Source organism: Giraffa tippelskirchi, chromosome 7 (genome assembly GCF_054371585.1).
Source record: "Giraffa tippelskirchi isolate mGirTip1 chromosome 7, T2T-mGirTip1v1.2.pri, whole genome shotgun sequence".
Lineage (NCBI taxonomy): Eukaryota > Metazoa > Chordata > Mammalia > Artiodactyla > Giraffidae > Giraffa > Giraffa tippelskirchi.
Genome location: NC_137281.1, coordinates 4,019,602 through 4,046,692, shown reverse-complemented (window position 1 = coordinate 4,046,692; position 27,091 = coordinate 4,019,602). Strand labels below are relative to the sequence as shown.

Sequence of the window (27,091 nt, the reverse complement as noted above, 5' to 3'; positions counted from 1 at the left end):
ATTTGTAAGGCTCCTTTCCAGTGTGAATTCATTGATGAACAAGATACGAATGCCTGTTAAAGGCTTTGCCACATTTTGTACATTTGTAAGGCTTCTCTCCAGTATGAATTCTCTGATGTTTAGTAATATTTGAGTAACAGTTGAAGGCTTTGTCACATTCTTTACATTTGTAAGGCTTCTCTCCAGTATGAATTCGCTGATGCTGCACAAGAGAGGAACACCAGTTAAAGGCTTTGCCACATTCTGTACATTTGTAAGGTTTCCCTTCAGTATGAATTTTCTAATATCTCTTTAGACTTGATGATTTATTAAAGACTTTCCCACATGTATTACACTTGTAATGTTCTTTCCTAGTATGACTTTCCTGATGCTAAGTTTTGAAGACAGGTCGAGAACTCCACCGCATTCACTAAATGTGCAATTCTTCTCTCCAATGTGGATGGTCTCCTGTGTAATAAGATTTGAACTTTGATAAAGTATATTACTACATTAATTCCTTTTACCATGGTTCTCTGAACACTGAGTTCTCTGATACTTCATGAGACCTGAGTCTTGGTCAAAGTGATTCCCAGGTTCAAGACTTGGGTAGATTCTGGCTCCATCATAAATACTGTTGTAATGATAGAAGATGGAGCTGTTGCTTAAGGCCTCATTTGTTGGATTATACAGGGAAGGCTGTTCCATGTAATAATACCCATTGAATGATGGTGGTTGGATAAAGTCTCTCTCATTATTATCAACATTACAGATATTGGAATAGGGAGAAAATGTTTGTTGGTGAGAAAATAATGAGCCCTCACTAAAGGATCTCTCAAATGGATCATAGTGAGATTTTCTTCCTTCATTTTCAAATCTCTGGCTTCCAGACATGTATGACTGACTGTTTAATGCACACCTATATTCATACTGGTCTGGGTAATTATTTGTAGCATAGGCTAGATGATTTTCCATGTTTTCTAAAATTCATTCAGAGAATATACTTATATTTTTTAATCATGTGGGTCTTCCAAAAACTTATTTTTCTGCCCAAATTACTGACTTCCAATGAAATTTTTCCCAATTTGATGTATATCCTCAGTTTCTTTTGGAAATCATGTTTTCATTATGAGTAATTGTCCCAACTTGGTTACATCCAAAATAACATCCTTTTGGCCCTTCACAGGCCCCCTTACATTCCTAGCCTTTCATTAAGTGTAAATTTCCAAGCCAAGAGCTCTCAGAATTTCCCAGCACATTACACATGAATTTCTATGCATGGCTTCTTTGGAAACAAACATTGGATGTCATGAGAAGATATCACTGAAAGATAACAAATAACCAAGATCCTATTTAGTACTTTGAGTGAATACGCTTTACAATTGTATGCAATATTGACAAACTCTTAGCCAGATTAAGAAGAGATGAGATGCAACTAAAATGAGAAATAAAAATAGAGACATAATAATTGATACCATAGAGCTAAAAATAATTATATCATGCTACTCTGAACAAAACTACAAAAAAATTTGAAGATCTCAAAAAAAAAAAAAAGATTGAATTTCTGGAAACAGAACCCCTTAGATATTAGTGTGAGTGAAATAAAAATCCTACAACTATTAAGTAGACTAAAAGAGTAATTTAAAAAAAACCTCGAGTAGATGAATTAACTGGATTACTCCAGCAACACTAAGAAAAATTAACATCAATTCTCCATAAGGGAACAATATGTACACATGGCTATTTTTAAACTGGATAACCAGCAAGGACCTACTGCATAGCACAGGGAACTTTGCTCAACATTGTGTGACAGCCTGGATGGGATGGAATTTTGGGGGAGAATTCATACATACATATGTTGGCTGAGTCCCTTTGTTGTTCAGCTTAAATTATCTCATTTTTGTTAGTTGGCTACATTCTAGTATAAAATAAAAAGTTAAAGAGAAGTTTAAAAAAGTGAATTCTATGAGTTAATAGATACATTAAATGGTTTTACAATTGGGGCAAATACACTTAAAATGTCTAGTGTTCATTAGTACTATTTCTCTCAATTCCATACATATGCATTAATATACGATATTTGTTTTTCTTTTTCTGACTTACTTTACTCTGTGACAATCTCAAGGAGTAGAATGGGCATGGGAGGGAGGCTCAAGTGGGAGTGAAGATATATATATATATATATATATATATATATATATATATATATATATATATATAAAACTATGATTGATTTGTGTTGATGTATGACAGAGATCATCACAACATTGTAAAGCAATTTCCTCCAATCTAAAAAAAAGGGGGGGGGGAATGGAATTTTTTAAAATGTCTATTGTTCATTCATATGAAGTAAAAGAAAATTGGGAGGTAGAAATTGAGGATAACACTTTATGACTTTAGGGAGGTGCTTTACATTCTGATGAAATGAGTCTGAACTTTGGAGACTCATGTTTGAAATTTCGATCAGAAATTAGAATGCAGGAAGCATATATCTGTTCCCAGTATTTCTGGAATTTTTGTCAACTAATCTCAGTATCTCCAGGACTCTCCTCACACCTGACTGACTTGAGGCAGACACAGAACTTTAAAAGGGTTTAACACAGAGTTTGTCAGAACTGTTGGCAGCGTTTCTTAGGTCCTCCAAAGCAGTGGAAGAGCAGCCAGATCCTGCAGGTCCTCACAGACCAGGAGGAAGGTTTTGGCTTTCAGTGAATGTGAGGGAAAACCACTGGAGCTGAAGAACACAGGGAGGTTTAAGAGCCCAAGAACTAGGCAGGAGAACTCCCTCTATGACAACAACAGAAATAAATTCAGGTTTCTCAAAGATCATTCTAATGAAGCAGATTTTCCCAAACCAAATTTTTAGTCTGGCTTCCTCTGTAATCTTTAGACCTCTCACTTGTGTCATCTGCTTCATTCATTCACACCTAGCCCAGGGAGTCTTCCTTTACTCCACAAAGAGGACCTGTTCATTAGAAAAACAAACATAATTGCCGGAGTCCTGGACCAATAACGCTAATCTTAGTAATCAGGAAAATGGACAGAGGGGCCAGCCCCTGGCCCCAACAATGAAAGGGGCATCTTCCCTCAACCCATTCATCCCCTTCATTCCATCACGGAACTCTGCAGAGCAACCCCAGGGAATGCAGGATTGGACCTCAGTTCCACCACCTCAACAATATTAACCCCAGATTCCCCAACAGTAAAAATACCAACTGGAATAAAGGGGCCTTTACCCAAAGGATTAGTGGGGATTATTTTAGGAAGAAGCTCACTTTCCCTGTAAGGGATAACTGTCATACCTGGAGTTATTGATTCAGATTATACTGGGGAAATTCAAGTGATGATAACACCTCCTACAAAAACCTGACAAATATATAAAAACCAAAGAAGAGCTCAACTCCTGTTATTACCTTATCACTCTATGGGGGATTCTGCAACAACAGCAAAAAGAAGGGATAAGGGTTTTGGCTCTAGTGATATGGTGTTTTGGGTTCAAAATATAACTCATAATAGGCCTATGAAAGAATTAAAGGTCAATGGAAAAAAGATTAAAGGGCTCCGAGACACTGGAGCAGATGTTTCTTGTATAGCAGGGAAAGACTGGCCTAATGCCTGGCCCACAAAAACCACAACAAATGAATTAATTGGCCTAGGTAAAGCACCTTTAGTGGTTAAGAGTTCACAAATATTGTCATGGGTAGAGGAAGAAGGTCAGACAGGAACCTTTCAACCTTATGTAATACCTACTCCTCCTTTCACCTTGTGGGGAAGAGATATTTTGTCTCAGATGGGAATGTTGCTATATAGTCCTGATGATAAGGTTACAGCTCAAATGTTGCAAATGAAGTATGACTCCTCCAAGGGTTTGGGTAAATATCAGCAGGGAATGCAATCCCCTATTCAACTTCAGCCACCTCCTCATAGACAAGGTTTAGGATATCCAAATTTATAGGAGAGGCCATTGTTCATACTGCTGACCCCATAACTTGGAAATCAGATATCCCTGTGTGGTTTGAGCAATGGCCTTTAACTTCAGAAAAGTTGTCAGCAGCAAGAGAATTAATATACACACAACTGGAGGCTGGTCCAAGTGCAGTGGTGTTTACAATTAATTGATCACAGCCAGTTACAGATTTCTTTGTTCCTTCTCCACTCCCACTGCTTCACTTGACTAGTTGTGGCAAAAACAAATCTTTCACAGTCTACCCTGAAACCACCTGCAATATGACTCACATATTTCCTTTTGTCTGTGTTCAGGTTCTGGGGGCGGGGGGAGGAACAAATATCTCTAGCGTCCCAATCTTTATGAGAAAAGGCAATTGGCTTAGTTTCTGTAATTTTTCTTAATACATGATCCAAGTTTTCAGTCATCAATAATAATCTCCTCATGAGGCCAAATCACAATAGGCTTAGGGCTTGTTTTTTAAATGAACATGGCCTTACTCCCTGGCTGAGTGTTAGGGACCCATCAGCCAAGGGCCTCAGTAGGTTTAATCATTTGGGGAATATTTCTTTGGGACAGAGGATCATTTTTCTTTTCCCTAAACTCTCGTGAAATCACTACAGAAGCCCCTTTAAATCCTGCCAACAAGGAAAGAAACACAGCTAGCCACAACAAAGGCATAGAAACAGGAAGGAGTGAAGCTTCTGATCCTGGAGAGAAACCGCTTTGCAGTTTCTTCTTGAGTGGTGCCGTGACTTTGTCATCCGGCAGTAGATCCAGAACTGCTCCCAACACATAATTAGGAGTTTGGGGTTAACATATACACTGTGCATGTGCGTGCAAGGTTGCTTCAGTCTTGTTCGACCATGGCCCACCAGGCTCTTTTGTCCATAGGATTCTCCAGGCAAGAATACTGGAGTGGGTTGCCATGCCCTCCCCCAGGGGATCGTCCCAACCCAGGGATCGAACCCGCCTTTCATGTCTCCCTGCACTGGCAGGTATGTTCTTTACCGCTAGTGCCACCTGGGAAGCCCAGATATACTGTAGTATATATAAAATAGATAATCAATGAATGCCAACGGATAGCACAGGGAACTATACTCAATATCTCGCAATAACATGTAAGGGAAAAGAATCTGATTTGACTGATGAAAATGTCTGGTTACAAAACTGGGTATCTCTACTGAATACAGTTGCCTGTTCATATTTCAAAGCCAACTAAAAACAAAGAGAAACTGGAAGAAATGAGCTTCCAGATTAACTGGATTGGCTTATGCACATTCCTCACGAAATCTTTCCAAGACCTTTATTTAAAGACAAAGAGGGAATTACAGGCTTCCCTGGTGGCTCAGTGGTGAAGAATTCACCTGCCAACACAAGAGACATGAGTTCATTCCCTGGTCCGGGAAGATCCCACATGCCATGGAGCAACGGAACCCATGCGCCACAACTACTGAGCCTGCAAGCTGGAGCCTGGGAACCGCAACTACTGAGCCCACGTGCTACAACTACTGAGCCTGCAAGCCCTAGAGCTGGCGCTCTGCAATAAGGAGCCTATGCACCACAGCTAGAGAGTAGCGCCCCCCCCACCCCCTCACCCCGCCGCACCACAATTAGAGAAAAGCCCTAGCAGGAACAAAGAGCCAGCACAGCCACACACACATAAATAAGAAGATAAAGGGTAAATTAGGAACTTCATAGTATGTGAATCTGGTATCAAACAACTGAATCAGCGAATATCAAGTGTAACTGGATAAATCAGTATCTGGTGACCGAAACACTAAGGACGACTCTGTCATTGGATGGATGTTTTGGGGGAAAATGAGGAAATCTGAATCTTGAAAAAAATATCAGTTTCATGCAAATTTCAGTCCATACGTATACCTCCCTTATTCTGCATCCTTAATAGTGCGTTTAAACAGTAAGTCTTTCTTTTTTCTTAACCAATGTAGAGAATAGACTGATTTTTTTTCAGAATTTTTTAAGGAATTCTGGACCACTAAGGTCATTCTGTTAATATGTGCCTTTTCTTTCTTAATCCTATTCTAAGAGCTGATCTTGTATCCAGATTTAAGGTTAACTCCTCCACTTTCACTGTATTCACTAAGATCCCAACACTCACCTCCAACCCAATGGAAATCCTGCATACCAATGCCTTCCCGTGTTGATCGCTCACAAAGGGAATCTTTTCAATAACTGAAAGTTATTGATTCATGGTGAGAATGGTTCATGCACTATAGGAAGTCTGAATGCAGACAATGGCAAAGAAACTCAGGGAGAGATAAGACAGCTGATTGTGACTCATAAGAACAAAAAAAAAAATAAAGTAAGTAGCTGAAAATAACCTTGCTAGGCAAGAATATCATAAGTAGAGATTTAAATATTTGTATGTTTTCAATTCAGGGCATTTCAGGAGGAAAAGCAGACACAGTCTTTAACCTGGATCAGGTCATTTACCTGAGAAGCTGGCATTTGCTCCTCTCTCTTCCTCCTGCCCTGAGTCGTTTTCTCACCAAGGTTACATGGAGGAATCACATCAGCATCATGAGAATATACCTTCAAAGGCATCAGCCAGCTCCTTTGCCTACACCCAACACTCCCACAGGCAGAAGGACCTTGAAAATCTGAGAAGACCAACCTCTCTTGTCCTTTGTCTCAGAAAAGATTCAGGAACAATCAGCTCCTACGTGGACTCCCCCTGTGAGTTGTTCTTTGTCTACATCTCTCCTCCCCTATAGAGGTCCCCAAGTTCTGCTCCCCCAGGGAACGTGAGCTGCCTGACTTGCCCTTCAAACCCATTTTGAACAGAACCTACTGCCTCTCCTTGGACTAAATGGTCTGAACTCCCTCAGAAGCTCAAGGATTTCACGCTGGTCACACCTCAGAATCATCTGGAGCACTTCATTTAAAGAACACTGCCGCTCCCTCAGGACCAACTGATGGACTCTGTGAGGAGGCACATGTGATATTACTTATTAATGCTGGTCATGTGATCCTAATGAGAAACCAATAGGAACCACCTAGCCAAATGTTACCCCCAACCCCCGCCCTTGAGGCTTTACAAAGTCTGCCTCAGTCGTGTCCAGCTCTTTGCGACCCCATGGATTATAGCCTGTCAGGCTCCTCTGTCCATGGGATTCTCCAGGCAGGAATACTGGAGTGGGTTGCCATGCCCTCCTCCAGGGGATCTTCCCCAGCCAGGAATCAAACCCGCGTCTCCCACAGTGCAGGCGGATTCTGAGCCCCCAGGGAGACTATAAAGTCCCCTGGGACTGGTTCTTTACTCGAAGAAGTTAGTCAGCAGGAAAAGTGGGGCCACGAAATGACTCTTTAACAAGTTCCCTCTTAGTGCTGATGTTGCTCCCTCAAGACCTGTCTCCTTTGCAGAACTTCTTGAACCGCCACTGCACTGTATGCTCATTAGCAGTTCCTGGGCCAAACTGTTGTCGATGTTGTCTGTTGTCTTCACTGCCTTAAGACCCATTTTGAACTCCAATAAAGATGTTGCTCGAATTTGCTTTTTGTCTAACATCATTTCCATAGTCTAAAATAAACAGCAAGTGATGTCATTAGCAAAAAAACATGAAGTGTGAAATGCACATTGAAATGATGTATAACATAACCACATTTCAGAATGTATTTCAATATCAAATCCCAAAGTTCAACAATGAAAAACGGCAGTTACTTTGCACTTCATCTAGAGAAAGCCCCAATCAGCAATGAAGACCCAACATAAGCAAAATGAATAAATAAATAAGTAAACTATTAAAAACAAGGATACTATGTCTTCTCTATATGCTAGTTAGAACTCTTCTCTAGAACAGTCCAGTCATGGACTTTTTTTTTTTGGCTATATTTATTACAAATTTAATCTCACCATTAGTGATGGGTCTGTTCAGATTTCCCTTTCTTCCTCAGTCAGTCCTGGCAGGTTGTTTTCTTGCTTTCTCTTTCTGAGAGTTTCAAAATTATATGTAGGTAATTAGGTATCCTGAAAATTTCCTGCAGTCATTGATTAGCTCTCATAGATTTCTGGTGACGTCTTCAGGGGTTTCTATATACAGCATTTTGTCATCTGTAAGTAGTGACAGTTTGACTTCTTCCCTTCTCATTAGGATTCCATTTATTGTGCTGGCTGATTGCTATGCTCGGTCTTTTAACACTGTGTTAATAGAGATGGTGAGGGTGGGCATCCTTAGTCTTGTTATTGATCTTAGAGAAAAGTCTCTCAGCAGGTCCTGGATCCATGGAAATGAGGACAGGGTGCTGGACTGGATGCTTATGAGGGCACAGGTATTAATAAAAACGCAAGAAATGAAGGCATCAAAACACACCTTCCATTTATCTACTTTTGGGTTTGGGGAAATTTTGAACACCAGCTGTGGAGAACTGCCCAAAGGAGCCAAACTAAACTCTGATGTTTTCTCATCTGTTCAGTGAGGTGAGGTCCACAGGTGGGCTTAGACCTGACACAGCCGCAGGTGTGGTGGAGATTTGTGTAATGTCTGTTTGTAGGCAGTAAAGGAAAACTAAGAGGTAAAAAGTGGGAATTACATTTTATGATTTTAAGAAGGGGCTTTACGCTCTGATGAAATGCCCAAGTCTGAACTTTGGAGACTTATGTTTGAAGTTTCTCTTGAAACTTAGAAAGCAGGAAGCATACATCCTTCCCCAGTATTTCTGGAATCTTGTCAACTAGTCCCAGGATCTCCTCGACTCTCCTCACACTTTTCTGACTTGAGGCAGACACAAAAATTTTAAAAGGGTTTAACACAGAGTTTGTCAGAATTGTTAGCAGCTTTTACTAGGCCCCCCAAAGCAGGGGAAGAGCAGCCAGATCCTGCAGGTCCTCACAGACCAGGAGGACGGTTTTGGCTTTCAGTGACTGTGAGGGAAAACCACTGGAGCGGAAGAACACAGGGAGGTTTAAGAGCACAGAGTGGGGTAAGTCATGTCCCTCTTTGACAGAAATAAACCCAGGCCTCTCAAAAACCCTTCTAGGAAGGATTCCAGCCAATCTCCGCAAACGATCTGAATAAATCTGGCTTCCTCTGTGATCTTTGGACCGCTCACCTGTGTCATCTGCTTCATTCATTCACACCTAGCCCAGGGATTCTTCCTTTACTCCAAAATGGGGACCTGTTCGTTAGAAAAATACATGTAATTAGGAGTTTGGGACTAACATATACACTCTAATATATATAAAATAGATAACCAACAAGGATCTGCTGCCTAGCACAGGAAATTATGCTCAATATTTATAATAACCTATAAGGGAAAAGAACCTGACTAGACTCATGAAAAGCTCTGCTTACAAAACTCAGTATGTCTACTAATCACAGTTGCCTGTTCATATTTCAAAGCCAACTAGGAGCAAAGAGAAACTAGAAGAAATGGAGTTTCCATAGTAACCAGGATGGCTTATGCACATCCCTCACTGAATCTTTCCAAGATCTGTATTAAAGATAATGGGGGAAAATAGGAACTTTGTAAGTGTGGGAATCTGACAGAAAACACTTGAATCATGAACTTCGGGTGCAACGGGATAAACTGGTGTCGGGTGACTGGAACACTCAAGAGGACTCATTGTCACCGCTCAGGTATTTTTGACAAAAATAAGGAAATATGTTGAGAGCCATTCTGAACTACTGCCAGATGACAAAGTCATGGCACCACTCAAGAAGAAACTGCAAAGTGGTTTCTCTCCTGGATCGAACCTTCACTCCTTCCTGTTTCTGTGCTTTTGTTGTGGCTAACTCTGTTTCATTCCTTGATGGCTGGAGTTGTAGGGGCTTCCGTGATGAGATCATGAGAGTCCAGGAAAAAGAAAAATGATCCCTTGCCCCAGAGAAACATTCCAAAAATGATTAAACCTACTGAGGCCCCTGCCTGGTGGGTCCCTAACATTCAGCCAGGGAATAAGGCCATGATCATTTGGAAAACAAGCCCTAAGCCTATTGTGACCTGGCCTCATGAGGAGATTGTTATTGATGACTGGAAAACTTGGGTCATGTATCAGGGAAAATTACAGAAACTAAGCCAATTGCCTTTTCCCCTCAGAATCTAAGCATAAATGGAAAAGAACTATATGAATTGTATTGTAAATGGTTTCTAGGTAAACTGCAAAAGACTTGTCCCTGCCAGAAATAGTCTTGTGGTATGTGGGTAGATGGTAAACAAACCACCACTGACAATGGCTGTACTATGAGAAACTGTGGCCCTTAGACACCACTACAATACTTATTCACTGAAGCAAGACGCTGTATTTGCTGTAGTAGCAGGCTGTACAGAAAAAGTAGATGGAATGATATGATTCATAGACTATGTTCTAGTAAAATAAAAATAGGTTTCAAAATGTGACAATAGACTAGGAAAAAAACTTAACACTTCTTAGAATCAGGGGATGTTGATCTGAGTGGAAAAATATTGTAAGAATCATTACGTAGAAGAACATGTGCTATATAAATAGAGACTAAAGCAATAAAGATTATGGTCTTTGGGCCATCAAAAACTCTCTGTCTCCTTTCTTTTCCTTTCGCTGACGCTGTTCATGCCTTGGGGACCCCTGGACCAGCTGGAGCGGGACTCCGGCAGAAATATCAATCTATCTTTAAAAAAATGTTTTATGCAAATTTCAATCCATGGATAACTTTTCTTTTTCTGTATCCCTAACCATGCATTTAAATAGTTAAGTCTCTTACTAGTGTGGAGAATAGTCTCTAATTTTTTTCAGAACTTTCTAAGGAATCCTGGACCACTAAGGTCATCCTGTTTATATGTGCATTTTCTTATTCCAGCTCTAAAGAGTTGATATTGTATCCAGATGTAAGGAAATGACTCCACTTTCCCCTTATTCACTAAGATACCAATATCCCACTCCATCCCAATGGGTATCTTAGATATTGACCCCTTCCTGTGTTGATCTCTCACAAAGGCCGTATTTTCAATACTTGAAATTCACTAATTCATACTGAGAATTCATCGTGCTTTACAGGAAGCCTGGATGCAAACAGTGGAGATGTAAGAAGAAGTAGTCTAAAGGGCTGGGTCTTCATTATCATAATAAATAAAAGTTTAAAAATACACTTTCAAAACAACCTACCTAGGCAAGAACACCAAAAGTAGATATAGGTTTGCAGGTTCCCAAACCATGACATTTCAGGAGGAAAAGCAAGCCCAGCCTCTAACCACAGGCAGGACGTTTACCTGAGAAGCTGCCATTTCTTCCTCTTCTTTCTCCTGCCCTGGATCATTTTCTCATCAAGGTTTTGTGGAAGAATCACATTAGAATCTTGAGATTACGCCTTCAAAGTTGTCAGCATAGCTCCTTGCCTGCTCCCAACACAACCACAGGCAGAAGGACCTTGAAAAGCTGAAAAGGCTACACTCTCCTGTCCTTTGTCTCAGGAGAGATTTGGGAACAATCAGCTCCTACGTGGAGACCCATCTACGAGCTTTTCTTTGTTGTCAACACTTCTTCTCTCTTCATATAAATACCCCCAAATTCTGCTAACATGGGGTGTGTGGGCTGCACTGACTTGGCCCTTCAAAGCCCATGGAGAGAACTTGTTGCCTGTCCTCAGACTAAAGCATGGTCTGAACTCACAATCATACCCAGAAAACCGTGTGCTTACCCCGGGCCTCCCCTCAGAACCCCCTAGAGCCACTTCCTACAAGCCACACTGATGTTCCCACAGGACCAATTGAGAAGTCTGTGAGGAGGGCACCGGTGAGGTCATTTCTTAACACCTGTCACGTGATCCTGAGGGGCAACCACTTGGCTGAATCTTTTTTTTCTGAATCTTGAAAATGAAGAAAATCTTTGGGATCATGGCCCCACTCTAAGAAGTTATGAATCTGGAGGTTTGAGGTGGAACCCATGAAATGAGTTTTTAACCAAAGTTTCCTGCTGGTGCTGATGCTGCTTTTCAAAGATCCATTTTCAGTAGCCCTGAGCTAGAGATACCACACCCAGCACACCTGAGACCTCTAAGCAGTGTGAGCATTTGGGGTTGGAACTTCTAGAAACACAAGGTCTGTCAGATTGATAACCCGAGGAGAAGGTTTAAACATGGGAAGGTTGCTTAAATAGTTCAATAAATCTTTTTTTTTTCTATAATTTATTGGCTACAGTGGGTCTTTGTTGTTGTGTGTGGGCTCATTGCAGTGGTTTCTCTTCTTGTGGAGCACAGGTTCTAAGGCACCTGGACTTCAGCAGTTGCAGCTCCTAGGTTCTAGAGCACAGACTCAGTAGTTGTGGTGCATGGGCTTAGTTGCCCCAAGGCATGTGGGATCTTCCCAGACCAGGGACTGAACCAGTGTCCCTTGCACTGCAAGATGTATTCTTAACCACTAGACCACCAGGGAAGCCACCAATAAGCCTTAATTGGTAAACAGGACTCTCAACTTTTCTGTTTCCCACTGGCAGAAACGTGTTCACAGTTTCTCATAGAGAAGTTGAGGTTCAAGCCATCCAAATTGCCAACAAAGGCACTCAGGCTACATTCTATCCTGTCATGCCCCCTACTGGCAGACAGTGGAGGAGCTCGTCTCACTAACACTCTTCCTGTACTTTTCCTGACAGGGATGTTGTTCAGTCCCTCAGTTCTATCAGACTCTTTGCCACCCCGTGAAAAACCCTATGCAGCACGCCAGGCTTCCCTGTCCTTCACCATCTTCCCGAGTTTGCTCAAACTCATGTCCATTGAGTCGGTGAGGCCATCCAACCATCTCATCCTCTATGTCCCCTTCTCCTCCTGCCTTCAATCGTTCCCAGCATCAGGATCTTTTCCAATGAGTCGGCCATCAGATGGCCAAAGTATTGGAGTTTCAGCTTCAGTCCCTCCTATGAATATTCATTGATTTCCTTTAGGATTGATTGGTTTGATCTCCATGCTGTTCAAGGGACTCCCAAGAGTCTTCTCCAGCACCACAATTTGAAATCACCAATTCTTTAGCACTCAGTCTTTTTTATGGTCAACACAAAGTCAGGGAAGTATTCAATACATCACAGAACACATCAGTTTTTGCTATAACTTCTGAAGCAGCAAAGAGAAATAATAGGATGTTGAATTTGTCCAAAAGGTTCTGTTTTGTTATGGTAACTTCCTTCCCTGGTATGCACGCAGGCTAAGTTGGCTAAGTCGCTTCAGTCAGGCGACGCTGTGGACTGTAGCCCGCCAGGTTCCTCTGTCTATGGAATTCTCCAGGCAAGAATACTGGAGTGGGTTGCCAGTCCCTTCTCCAGCGGATCTTTTCCCACCTAGAGACGGAACCTACGTCTCTTTGCTATGCTATGCTATGCTAAGTCGCTTCAGTCGTGTCCGACTCTGTGCGACCCCATCTCTTTAAGTCTCCTGTTTTGGCAGGCGGGTTCTTTACCACTAGCGCCACCTGGCATAAACCGTTTCCAAAAACAGTAAGTTGAATAGAGAGAGAGACACAGAGAGAGAGAGAGTGAGTCACTCGGGATTTTAACATCTGAAAATATCAGATGCTCTAGCAATATTACAATCGACAGGTGTTTGAAAGAATTCAAAGGGTAGTTATGAAGGGCTACCATGAAGGGCTGTCTGGGTCCCAGGGACATTTCATTTTCCTTTGGCTCTTCACCCTGATATCTCTGTTGCCTATTTCTTTGTAGCTGCCACCATCTAGAAAGTGACCAGGATAAGAGGTTTCCCTCTATCTGCCTGTGAATGCAGCTATGCTTAACCCCACTGTCCTCGGGGCTTCCAGGCTCTCCTGTTGAGTCCCCTCCACTCATGACATCACGGAAAATAGGATGGTGATACATGTACCTGTGGGGCTTCCCTGGTGGCTCAGATGGTAAAGAATCCGCCTGGTGTGCTGCAGTCCATGGGGTTGCAAAGAGTCGGACACGACTGGGTGACTGAACAACAACAAAAGACAAATACTGTATGATATCACTTATATGTGGAACCTAAAATATACTACAAACTAGAAAAAAAAAGAGAAAAAAAAAAAGAGAATCCGCCTGCAATGCAGGAGAGATGCGTCTGACCCTTTGATCTGTCAGGAAGATCCCCTGGAGAAGAGACTGACTTATCCACTCCAGCATTCTTTCCTGGAAAATCCCATGGACAGAGGAGGCTGTCATTCTGTCCATGTGGTCACAAAGAGTTGGACATGACTGAAGCGATTTAGCACGCATGCACACACATACACACCGACTTACAGCAAACAAACCTAAATTAAACTAATTCATGAACAATATAAAACGGCATGATACACAGAGAACACACAAACATACTTCATGGCTTTCTTTATTGCAAACAATCCCTGTACCATAACTGAAGGAAACCAGGTACATCATCCTAAAATATACCTGACACAAAATTTATTTTGAGCTGAAGACAATTAAGCAGTAAACACACAAAAAGATCACTCTGTCCAAAGGCAGGAAATCAATTCTTTTGATGGAGATACTCTAACCAGCCTATAGATGGCGCCAGAGGAATTTGCAAATAAACCTCATTAAACGAAGATAAGGATTTTTTGTTTACTTGCTCAGTCATGTCCGACTCTTTTGCAACCCCATGTACTGTAGCCCCCGTGGCTCCTCTGTCCATGGGATCCCCCAAGCCAGAACACTGGAGTGGGCTGCCATTTCCTTCTGCAGGGGACCTTCCTGACCCAGGGATCAAGCCCATGTCTCTTACATCTATAGGACACTGGCTCATATGCAATTTCAGTGTCAGCCATTCTGGTGTCTAGTGACTCCCAGGGCAATCTGACTTTGCATATCCCTGGAGTGATGACATTTAACTCCTCTCCACTTACTTGACATTTGGTGATCTTACGTGTTTGCCTAAGTCTCCTTCCACCTTGTATTTATTATTTTTATTGGGCCGCACTGTGCAGCTTGTGGGATCTTAGTTCCCTGACGAGGGGCTGAACCCACGCCCTCGGCAGTGAAAGCGTGGAGTCCTAACCACTGGACTGCCAGGGAAGCCGCTCCCTTCCCCTTTTAATTGACTTGCTGTTCTATTATTGAAGAATTCTTTTTATCCTTTGTGAACCCTTCATCAGATTTGGGTAAGTGTCTCCCAGGCTGCTTCTTGCTTTTTCATCACCTTCATGATGCCACTCGATGATCGGAACTTTGAACTTTCGATCAAGTCCAACTTAATAACCTTTCATTTTCCATTGAGAGTCTTCTGTGTACTAAGAAATGTTGCCTGCCCCACGGTTATGACAACCTCTTCTATTTTCTCCTTTTCTTTGGCTGCACCACGTGGCTTGTGGGATCTTAGTTCCCTGACCAGGGGCTGAACCTGCATCCTCCGCAGTGGAAGCGCAGAGTCCTAACCACTGGACCTCTAGGGCAGTCCCTATATTTTCTTACAGAACTCTGATAGACTTTTCTCAACTCACTGCTCCTACAGGATGTCTTCCTGTAATAACTAATAGCAATGCTAATGCTAATGAGAACAACAGCAGCTAATATTTATTGAGCTTACACAATATTTCAGATACATGTTCAGGGAGTTCACATGTACCGAACTCATCTAATCACCACAACAGCAGTAGTAGGTAGGTGTGATTATCCCCACTTCATGAATAAAGCACATTGGGGTAAGAGCGCCTTTTCCCAGTGTCTCTCAGGCAGTGAGAGGTGGGAGGGTGGTAGTAACAGGTTGGGGTAGGTGCCACAAGAAAAGCTCTCCCACATACATTCCACTAGCAGAGTTTTACCTTAGAACACATCTGAAATATGACAGAGATGAAGCGGTACTGGCAGGCTTCTATGCGTTCCTTGAAACTAACCTAATCCAGGAGACAACCGCTGACAGCTGAGTATGCTGTGATCAATAAGAAAAAGCGATTTCTCCAAATTCACCGCTCACATGACTTCTGATAGTCTATAAGCAGAAGAGCGACCAGTGAAGGCTTTCTTGCATTCACTCTCATCACGAATCTTCCTCATGTCGTGGAAGAAACGAATGTTGAAGGGAGGCCTTTGTACACAAAAGGCTTTTCAATGGCAGGAACCCTCTCATGGTATTGAAGGTGGTTTCCATGGGTACATGTGGCCTTTCCACATTCCTTACATTCAGAGGGCTTCTCACCAGTGTGGGTTTTCTGATGCTGCGTCAGCTGGTGGCCGTGACTGAAGGCCTTCCCACACTCCTGACACCCATAGGGCTTAAAGCCTGTATGAATGCGCTCGTGCTTGACGAGGCTTGAGCCGTAGATGAAGGCCTTCCCGCACTCCTTGCATTTGTAAGGCGTTTCACCGGTGTGGATCCTCTCGTGCTGAGTGAGGTGGTAGCCGCAGTTAAAGGCCTTCCCGCATTCTGTGCATTTATACGGCTTCTCCCCAGTATGGATTCTCTCGTGTTTCACGAGACTCGAGCCCCAACGGAAGGCCTTCCCACACTCCTTACACTCGTGAGGCTTCTCCCCCGTGTGGATTTTCTGATGCTGGGTGAGATAGTTGACGCGGGTGAAGGCCTTGCCGCACTCCTGGCACTCGTAAGGCTTCTCCCCCGTGTGGATTCTCTTATGTTGCACGAGGCTCGAGCCGCAGATGAAGGCCTTCCCGCAGTCCTTACACTCAAAGGGCTTCTCGCCACTGTGGATCCGCTTGTGCTGAATGAGTTTGTACACCCGGCTGAAGGTCTTGCCACAGTCCTTGCACTCGTAGTCCTTCTCGCCTGTGTGGAACCTCTGATGCTGGGTCAGCTCATCGCCGCGCCGGAAGGCCTTCCCACAGTCCTTACACTCGTAGGGTTTCTCCCCCGTGTGGATTCTCCTATGGATCACGAGGCTCGAGCCCCATCGGAAGGCCTTCCCGCAGTCTTTACATTCGTAAGGTTTCTCGCCGGTGTGAATTTTCTGATGCTGAGTAAGCTGATTGCCCCAACGGAAGGCCTTTTTACATTCTTTACATTGATAGGGTTTCTCGCCGGTGTGAATCTTCTGATGCTGAGTCAGCTGATAGCCTCGGCTAAAGGCCTTCCCACATTCCTTACATTCATAGGAATTTTCCCTGTTAGGGAGTCTCTGCTGTGGCCGAACAGGGGTGCTTTCTCTGTAAGTGGGGGTATCCCCACAGCTGATTATCCTTTGACTGGCACGTCCCTCTTGAGGGGCCCGTGATCTGTCCAGCTCACTTTCACACGTCCAGTCAAGGCCACGGGATTTACTTTTTCTATTTGAGGTCCGTTTGGAAAAATTCATCCCATGAGTGTTCTTTTGTGAAGGTAAACTCTTGGTCTCATATGGTGATTCCAAATCTGGAAAAAACAAAAACACACACAAAAACAAAAAAAATCCAACATATTGTTATTTTTTAAGGACACAAAACCAAAACTAATCACAAATCAAAACCTTCTCTAACAGAAATAAAACTTCTCCAGTGGGAAAAATATCAATCACCTAGAGCTCTTATTAAGATGCAGATTACATGTCTAGCATCACAATACTTAATAAGGAAGCACTGGAGATATTCCTGCTAAAATCAAACCCAAATGGCACTGACTATTATTAATAGCTCTACTATTTCCTATCAGGTATAACAACTAAGCAAAAAAAAAACCCAAAAAAAAACCCCAAAACAAAAAAACATGGAGGGACAAATCTCAAAAATGAAGATGAAAAAGATCACAATTTGTAGATGTGATGACAAGCCTGGAAAACCAAGAAAATTAAATATACTACTACTGCAAAAAACAAAAAGATAGAGTTGAATGGTTGTATACATATGTACACACACATATGTACTATCATTAAAAGTAATTCCAGATACAAAGATTCAACATTCAAAAGATGATGTGTAGAACTAAATTTAATAATAAAACTGTGAAACACTTAAAAGCAATGCTTAGAAAAATCTGAGCATCGATAAAGATGCTAATTCAAGGGACTACAAAACATCAAACATTTAAATTCATGAATTCATAAAGACACCAGAAAAATGTTAAATGGCCAACTTAGAGCAGGCTAGGACACCAACCCTTTGTTATTAAAAGCTAATACTTTTTTTCCTTAAAAGAACAAAAATTTACCTCTCAATGTGAGCAGTTCCACCACACCACCAATAAGCAGGTGGATCATGGTTTCTCTTTAAAGAATTATTACAGTGAACAAATGAAGAGGCAATGATAGAATATCATCATTTTGAACCCCAATGAAATACTGAATCTCGGTACTGAGTGTCAGCAACTGCTAATGACACAAAAAGAGACACAAGCAGATGTTGCTTCATGATGGAAGAAGAGAGCACCCAAGAAGCAGTATCACCAAAAAAATAATAATAATTTTATATACATATATATAAAGAAAAGAAAGGAAACACGTGAAGCTAGGAAAATAACCACATTTCGGACACTACTGATGGCACAGGGTGCTGTTTCCTACCCCCTGTCTCTCAATAGGGGTGAAACATGAGCAGGAAAACAAGCTGGGAGGGAATCAGGGTGAAGAGAAAGTTCAAGGTGGCAACTTCTTCCTCAGAGGCCCTGGGCCTCAGACCTTTGTGGGGAGCCCCTCAAACACCTCGGGGGGCAGCTGCTCCCCGCCTGAGGTCTGCACTGCACTGTTTTGGCGTCTTTTCCCCTCAACCACCGAAGCTCTCTCCCTTGCTCCCATGTGCACTGTGTCTGGCACAGCAATGAGATGTCTTGCTTTCAAAAGAAGAGAAACGCCACAAGAGGCAGAACTTGGGAAAAAACTTGTTGGCTCGAGATTTTTTTGATTTGAGTTTCAGTCAGATGTGTCACAATCTACATGTCAAAATGATAAAAGACTTCAGGAAACAGAAAGGATTGGAGGACAAAGAGGAAACAAGGTGGGTAGAGAAAGGGTCTCGTTTTAAGCTTATGGAGGCAAGTAGAACATGGTGGTTGAGCGTATGGATTTGGGGGCCAGGAACCTTAGGTTCCATTTTTGCTTCTGCCTCCTTGACTGACCAAGTCACCCTGTGCCCCAGTATACTGCTCTATAGTAATATAATAACTGCTCCTATCTCATAAACTAGTGAGAATGGGATGAAATATATTAATATACACACACACCATGCTCAGGATGCTTCCTGGTATATAGTAAGCACAGTATTAGCCATGCATATTACGGCTGTTATTTCACTAACAGAAAAATAAGAAATTTCCTTAGATGTTTATAAGATGATATCATCTGGTGTTTAACTCAGAATTCACAGATTATAACTTTCAACCTCACTTCAGGTCCAGTGTGTAGGGAGTGGAATATGCTCAGTGTGGTTTTACACAGATCCTGTTTGTTCAGTCTGCGTCTACACAAAGGCTGGTATGTCACATGTCAGGCCATCTTCCCTAAAGGTGGGTCCCCACAGTACCACCAACAGCAATCTGGGTAAACATGGGCTCATAGTGTGAAGCTTGGTTTCTCTGAAGATGGTCATGAAATAAAATAAATAAATACATTTATTTTCATAAGTTAAATAACCCTTAGCAACCCTTTGGTCATTAAGGAAGAGAAGTAATTACATGAGGGCCAGACAGCGGTGGGAAGATTGCTGATGAGTGAGGAGCTAGAGGTGTACACATGATGCCCATTTCCGACTGGACAAAGCTCAAAATGTCCCTTGGGAGCAGGAAGAAAGAAATTCAACGAGGCTCTTGAAAGGTGGTCCTGAAGCTCACCATGGAGGGAGCTAATGGTGCGGGCACAGAGTCCGGGTCGTCCGAGGCAGGGAACTTACCCAGTGAGACCAGGTTACTGTAGTTCTCCAGCATCACATCCCAGTACAAGTCCCTCTGCCTGGAGTCCAGACATGCCCACTCCTCCTGAGAGAAGTCGATGGCCACATCTGAGAAGGTCACCAAACCCACGCGTCCCTGATGGAGCAGAAGGACATGACTTCAAGATGAAGGAGGGGGAGGGAGGCCCACACTCTGCAGGGGTGGACAGAGTGAGCAGATTAAAGGCCTGGGATCTGGGTGGGGGCCAGGGAGGTCACCGCTGCGACTAACGCTTAGCCCCTCCTGCTGCAAGGAAGACCATTGACACCCTGTGAAATTCTAACCATGCCATTCTGCCAGGAAATGGCTAAAAAAAGTACAGGTTTCTCTTGTTCACAGGTACTGAGACTGCTACACACCTGTCTCATAAACTCTCAGCAAGCGTGGATTCCTACAGCATTTCTGTTCTCTTTAAGGAGAAAGGAAAAAAAAAATGCCAGGGGTTTGCTTCCTGAATGTAAAGTCTTTTATCTTAGAAAATCAGGCTTGCAGGTTTGAATGTTTTCAGACCTCAGGTTCATCATTTTGCCAGGTTATCTTTTACGTGGTCTGCCTTTGTAATGACCAAAGCAGTTTTCTTTCTTTTTTTTTTTATTGAGAGGGTAACAGGCAGGAAGGCCAGGGGTCTCCAAACGAGGAAATAGGCTGCAAGTGTCAGACATTTTTTATCTCTCCCTGAAGCGGCAGAAGGAAACAAACTACAAGGGTCAGGTTTTTTTTTTCCTTCTCTATACAAAATTAAAAGGAGGTTTTTCTTACGATTCTGTTGCCATGACGACACCTGGTTCCACCTGAACCTAACTTTTCTCAAACCTTGAGCTAACCAATGTGCTTTTCTATGGAAATGCTTTTCTTTAAACTATGTATTTGCTTTGGAATTTGCCTTTCTTCAAAATGATTCCACCTAAGACTAACTTTTTTTCTTTTCTCAAACCTTGGGCTGATAACGGCTCAACAAACCAGTATTCTATCAATTGTTTTATGGCTGGGGGATGACACACCTCGTTCCACCCTATCTCAAAAATGCATATTGTGGGAGGGGGGCCTGGGGAAGCTCCCTCAGCCCTGAGGTGTTGCTCTTATCGGATTAACAGGTTTCTAACAGACAAAAAACAGCCCGCTACAAACTAACAAGGGGGGCCCTCTCCACCCCCTTCTGATGTCTATGTCAGAAGCTTCTCTGTCTCTTAATAAAACTCTGCTACACAAAAGTTCTTGAGTGATCAAGCCTGGTCCCTGATCCCGAAGCTAAATCTTCTTCAGAGATCAGGAATCTGACACCGTTCACTGTAAGCTGTCAATGTGAACAGATTAGACTGAATTATTACAGTCACACATTTAGGTTGAGTAAAATGCCTTAAGTTCCCTGATTCCAGGAGTATACGATCATCTATTATTTTATCTGACATGACCTTCTTACCTGTTAACCATCCACTAACCCTGCCTTTTCTTTTTTCCTGAGTTAGAGGAAATAGGTATCAAATGGTTTGGGAACACACAGACAGATCTGTTAAAAACAAAATTCATCTCCTGGGTCCCCTGACAGGAACATGATCTCTGAGCCAGGGCTTCGTCACACTCCAATTCTTCGTAAAGCATGAGCCTGGGAAGATCAGCGGAGGTGAGAGAGGAATCTCGTGGTTAAATGGGACCAACGTCTCAAACTCATCAAATCGTGGACCTGACTCAAATATTTCTCCTGAGGTAGTTTCTGCTTCCATTGTTGCAATTACTCTTGACAAAAAAAAAGTGAGCAGGGGAGAGACACTGAGTAACTAGCTCAAGGGTTCAGTGAAAAACTTTAGCCATAGAGGTGGGCACAGGGCTACATGACATCATTATTTGCTGGAGCAGGAAGAGCAGGGGAGCAGGTCTTTGGTGGGACTCACTTGGGCAGGAGGCTTCACAGCATTTCACAGAAGTATGCACAGGACCCAAACATCACAGCTCAAGATGGAAAGAGAAACACACACTCACGTGGGCCATAGTTCTAGAATTCAAGGACTGATCAGTGCTCCTGGGGTCTCCTTTATTGAAGACACAAAATCCAGAGATGCCAGATCTACAAGAGGAAAATGAGGCATGAAAATAAGTGCACCCTGGTCCCCAGATGACTTAGTGCAGCCTTCTCACTCATCCACCTTCGCTATCAAAGAACCCCATCTTCTTCCTACAAGCTCCCCCACAAAAACACACCTGGAGAAGATTAAAAGGATTCTGGAAAAATCAAGTTCTACCCGAAACTCCAGGAAACCCAGCTGCACAGATGGGGCAGAGGAGCTCTTATTTATCTTTTGAAATTAGATCTGACACTGGAGTGGGAAGATTCCTGGCCAGCTCCCTGGTGGGGAATACGGCTGAGAATCCGGCCTTGACCAAAGCGAGGTGTGGCCTCTGCCCTCAGCCTCTGAGAGGTAATGGACATCGCACATAACAGGGATGTCTTTGCTTTGGGTAGGGGCAGGCCACACTGCACCTTAGGGTGGGAGCTGGCCACACCAGGAAGACCACTCAGGTGATGGGAGGGGATGGGGAGACCATGAGTCATGGGCTATGAGTTGACTTGGGGACTGAGATCAACATCTGGACAACAAATCAATCACCTGTGTCCACAGGACCAGTCAATTATGTCCACATGACGAAGCCGCCGTGAAAACTCCAAACACTGAAGTTCAGGTGTGCTTCCCTGGCTGGTAGTACTCTGAGCACACTGTCGCTCACTGATGTTGGCAGGATAGCTGGCGTCCTGACTTCACCAGAAGACACCGGGAAGCCCCAGGGTGGGAACTTGCTGGGCCTCACCCTGCGCACCTGCCTCCTTGGCTGCTGTTAGTCTGCACCCTTGCCCTGTCATTCACAGCAACCAGGAATGAAGCAGCGTTCAGTGGGTTCCAGGAGTCCCTTCTAGTCCTGAGTTATGAAACCTGAGGGCGGTTTAGGGAAACTCCTGAACTTGCCTTTGGTGTGACGGCTGAGGGGGGTCTTGTGTGGAGGCCGGGCCCTCACATTTCACTGATGGAGGCTGGGGGACTCTGGGCAGAGAGCCTGTTATGGTCATTCACACCGTCCAGGGTGGGAGGGGCTGCACCATGCAAACTCGAGCTCTTCCGGCCTCTGGACAGGGTGAAGTCACCAAGACTTGGCAGGCGGACAAGGCAGAGAGAGAACTACCCAGATAGGGTCTGGCATTCTGAATCCAGCAAAGCTGGTTGCATAAATACATGCAGAATATCAAAGTGAAAATGTACTAGACGGCTATTCAATGCTAAGTCAGAAGAAATACTTGAAGACATGAAAAATTTTTCAGGTATATTGTCAGTAGGAAAATCAGGCTATTGAAACAAGACGTTTCTCGATATGCATATATACATACACACATACTTATATACAATATACACCATGATTCAGATATCTGTATCTATATAAACACACATACATGTTAAGAGAGATTCTCAAAAGATAAAGTTCCACTCTCTTTTTCAAAGGGGACCTCCTGAACTTGCAGAAAAATCTCTGAATAACTTATTTGGGGGATTTTTTTTTTTTTTTACTGAATAACAACTCTTTATTTCTTTTTACTTCCTAATACCTAAACCAATTCTTTGATGTCTACATCCGCCCACATATGTTGGAGGACTGACTGGGAAAAAAATGGCAAAATGCCAACTGATGCCCCACAGATACTGATAGGTATCTTGATGCTGCTTGGTCTTAGTCTTGAAGGGAGGGTGAGCTCTGCTTTTGAACCTGTCCTTCAGCCGCAGTGTCCTGTAGATACACACTAAATTACCTGACCCTGCTAGCGCTCTCGCTGCATGCAACGCTATCAGAAGAAAATATATAAGGTATAAAACGTAGAAAATAAATTCACTTATCGACACATAGAGCCCGTCATTTGGAAGTACTTCGGTCAGGATCTGACATCATGAGAATGAAGCCCTCTTCCTAGCACCTCTCAGGGTACATCACCCGGAATTCTCCAAACCCATAAATCCATAAACTCATGAGGAAAACCTCCAATTTCAACAGAGGGGCAGCCTACAGAATACCTAACCAGTTCCTCTTAAAACCACCAAGGTTGTCAGAAACGAGGGAAGTGTGAGAAATCAGCACAGCCTAGAGGAGCTTAGGGAGACATGACAATGAAATGTAATGTATCCTGGATGGGATCCTGGAACAGATGAAAACCACTGTGTAAAAACTAGGGAAACCTGTGGGACTTCCCTGGTGGTCCAGCGGTTAAGATGTTGCCACTTCCATTGCAGGGGGTGAGGGTTCGATCCCTGGTTGGGGAACTAAGATTCCACGTGTCTCGCAGCCAGATAATAACAAAAAAATAAATAAATAAACATAGTCAAACAGTTAAAAAAAAAAAAAACACTAAGGAAAACTGAATAAAGCATGGATTTCAGTTAACAGTAAGGTTTCGAAATTGGCTCATTAATTGTAACTAATATCCCATACTAATATGAGTTATAAATAATAGGAGAAACTAGGTGCAAGGTACCTGGGAATTCTGTGTACTATCTTTGCAATTTTTCTGTAAAACTAACCTTTCTAATTGGGAAAAAAAAAAAAGTAAAAGGGTTCTAAAAAATACAATCTATTAAAAAGAACAATTTGCAACCACATGTGGCCCACAAAGCACAAAATATTTCATATGTGACCCTTTAGAGAAAAAGTTTGCCAAACCCTGCTCGAGATCCAGAACTCACACGCAGCATCAAACTGTACTGCCTCTCACTGTTCGTAAAAAGATGTAACTGAAACTGTCAGACCTCAAATAAGACCTGGCTGATAAAACAAATTTCTATTTACTGATTACTAGAAAAAAAAAAAACTTTTCTTCAATGACAAAGACCTTTGCTCATACCCCATTCTTTTAAAGCCTCACAAAGCTGAACACTTTGTCATTAACTGACTAAAATGATCAAACCCTTCTCCTTTCTTACTGTGCTCTGAAAGTCAGTCCTGAGCAAAAGACCAAAGATAAGTAGCCTTTGATTCCACCTAAAAATTAATATCATAATGATATTATATTACCATATCACATGCTAAAACTGCTAACATTAACCTCCCCGTAGTATCCCTCGATCCTATCGGTTTCTTAGAAGATCACACGGGAGGATGTGGACAATTTGCCTCCTGAATAGGTGAGCACTCACGGGGGAGGGCTGGTCAGTGGGGAAGACGTCTGCACAGTTGCTTGGGAAGTGATTACTGAGTTAACATGGAGGACATTTCAGGTCAAGGAAAGCAAATATTCTTAAATGTTACAGATTCAGATCATTTACTGAGCAAAAAAGTTCACCTGGAACTTGATGTGAAGATCTGTGATAATCTGTCTTCTTTCTCAGGATGCTTTTTCTGGAGGAAAGCTGGCCTGGAGGAAAGAAAGGACAGAATGAGACACTGGGCCTTTCCGGAGCACATCAGGAAATACCCTCCAATTTCCAGTCTGAAAATGAGGTAATCGCTTTCCTCAAAGACTAAATTGGCAAAGCAAAAACTATACTCCCTGATACATAACTGTACTTTTTTGTTGCCTGCCTAAGTACAGCTATTTCACACCAGTATTTTTGAACCAAACCCTTTCAGGGAAAGCTGTGTCAGTCGTGAAAAATCAAAGTTACATAGTTAAAGGCCATAAAGAGATGTTTTCATTCTTCCTAGTTTAAAGAGAGTAGACTTTAAGTAGTGAGCTTTGAAGAGAAAAATATAATTAAAGAGCTAAAATTAATTTTAAGGACAGCATGGGCCCAACCCTGAGTAACAGCATAAGTCTTTATAAAGCTAAAAAGAGAGAAAATACCCTCCAAGACCACACCTAAGATGTGGTACATATGTACAATGGAATATTACTCAGTCATAAAAAGGAACGAAACTGGATCATTTATAGAGATGTGGATGGACCTAGAGTCTCTCATACAGAGTGAAGTTAGAAAAACAAATATCATATATTAATGCATATGTGTGGAATCTGGAAAAATGGTACAGATGAACCTAGTTCCAGGGCAGGAATATAAACACAGACCTATGGAACGGACATGTGGACACAGGTCTGGGGCAGGGAGAGGTGGGTGGGATGAACTGGGAGATTAGGACTGACATATGCCCACTACCAGGTGTAAAACAGCCAGTGGGGAGCTGCTGTATCGCACAGGAGCTCAGCTTGGTGCTCTGTGATGACCTAGAGGGGGTAATGGCAGGGGGTGCTGGGAGGGAGGGCCAAGAGGGAGGGGATGTAAGTATACTTACAGCCGATCCGCTTCGTTGTACAGCAGAAACTAACATAACATTGTGAAGCAATTACACTAAAAAAAAAACCCACCAAAAACAAGAAGGGCGCACCCAGATGTGTTTCAGAGATTCCGGGAGACTAGGCTCTAATTGGGGGTACCCCGCCCCCCCCCACACCTCCCAGGTCGGGGACCTCTCCCTTTCAAAACAGAATCTTTTCTCCCCGAGACCCTTCCGTCTTGTCACTCAGGTAGCCTGGACTTTGGAAGGACGGCACCTCTAGCTCTAAAGTCGCCATCTCATGACGACACCTGTGCCAATTCCTGTCATTTTCATTACAGGGTTCGGGCTCCCACGTCCCTTGGGGGCCGCTGTGCCCCCGCAAGGACTGCACGGTGGGACCGTGGGGGCGGAGGGACCAGCGGAGACACCGGAGCCACAGGTGATACGGTCACACACCCCCTGCCCCGTGCCCACGCACCCGGGCGCCATCCTGCACCTGTCACAGCTGAACAAACGCACACAGCGCGGCTGCGACGCATCGACCGACGCCCCCGCCAGAGGCACGGCGCCCGGCTCCGCCGACCCCACAGACACGTCAGCGCGGCTCTCACAGCCCCGCCGCCCCCGCCAGAGCCCACGCGCGTGCAAGCCACGCGGAGCGGAGCGGAGGCGTCCGAGCCCGAGGCTCACACGCCCCGGGGGTCCGGGGGGCACAGCCGCGGGGATGGGGCCGCGTCGCCTCCCCCCTTCACACACTCACGCGCAAGTGCGTCACAACCGCAGGGACCCGGCCCGCGTCCCTCACCGACGCCCACGCGCACCTTCGTCTGTAGACAAGGCCGAGCCCCCTCACACACACGCACACACACGCACACGCTCGCACTCCCTCCGCAGCGGCTCCCGAAGCCACAGGCCGACGTTCCGTTTCGGGCCTCTTGGCCTTTTCCCTCACCGCCACCGCCCGCCGCCTTCCACAGCAGGTTTCCTCCCGGGATGCTAATTACTCACCACTCGGGGCCCAGCAACTAACAGGGTGTCGGGAGGGAGCGAGCGCAGGCGTGCAAGTTAACTCCGGACAGCGTCGCCAGGAAACCAGAGCTTGAAAAAATAAAAAAACTGACGCGCAGAAAGCGCATCTCCCAGGATACAACTCCCGGCGAGGCTAGTGGGCTCGTGCCCC

The 27,091-nt window shown here is 43.7% G+C and overlaps 1 protein-coding gene across 34 annotated transcripts in view; it reads right to left on the bottom strand.

Moving 5' to 3' along the window:
- ZNF331 (zinc finger protein 331) overlaps positions 1-27,091 on the bottom strand; it is a 33,365-nt gene extending 6,274 nt beyond the window's left edge. The window contains exons 1-9 of one of the 34 annotated variants that reach the window (XR_014060669.1): positions 26,390-27,091; positions 24,980-25,051; positions 21,646-21,730; positions 19,629-19,764; positions 15,713-17,184; positions 13,723-13,814; positions 8,996-9,061; positions 7,800-7,875; positions 7,148-7,466 (exon numbers count right to left, since the gene is read on the bottom strand). Coding sequence is in view for 18 of the 34 variants with exons in the window: in XM_081514538.1 (XP_081370664.1) it covers positions 48-280; positions 15,938-17,184; positions 19,629-19,764; positions 21,646-21,730; positions 24,980-25,051; positions 26,431-26,450 (1,793 nt within the window). In the remaining 16 variants the exon portion in view is untranslated. Of the gene's footprint in view, positions 1-47; positions 281-7,147; positions 7,467-7,799; positions 7,876-8,995; positions 9,062-11,377; positions 12,961-13,722; positions 13,815-14,192; positions 17,185-19,628; positions 19,765-21,557; positions 21,731-22,271; positions 22,593-22,625; positions 22,783-24,979; positions 25,052-25,926 lie in introns of those variants that run through there. The other 33 variants (XR_014060683.1, XR_014060668.1, XR_014060679.1 and 30 more) reach the window with 33 other exon arrangements.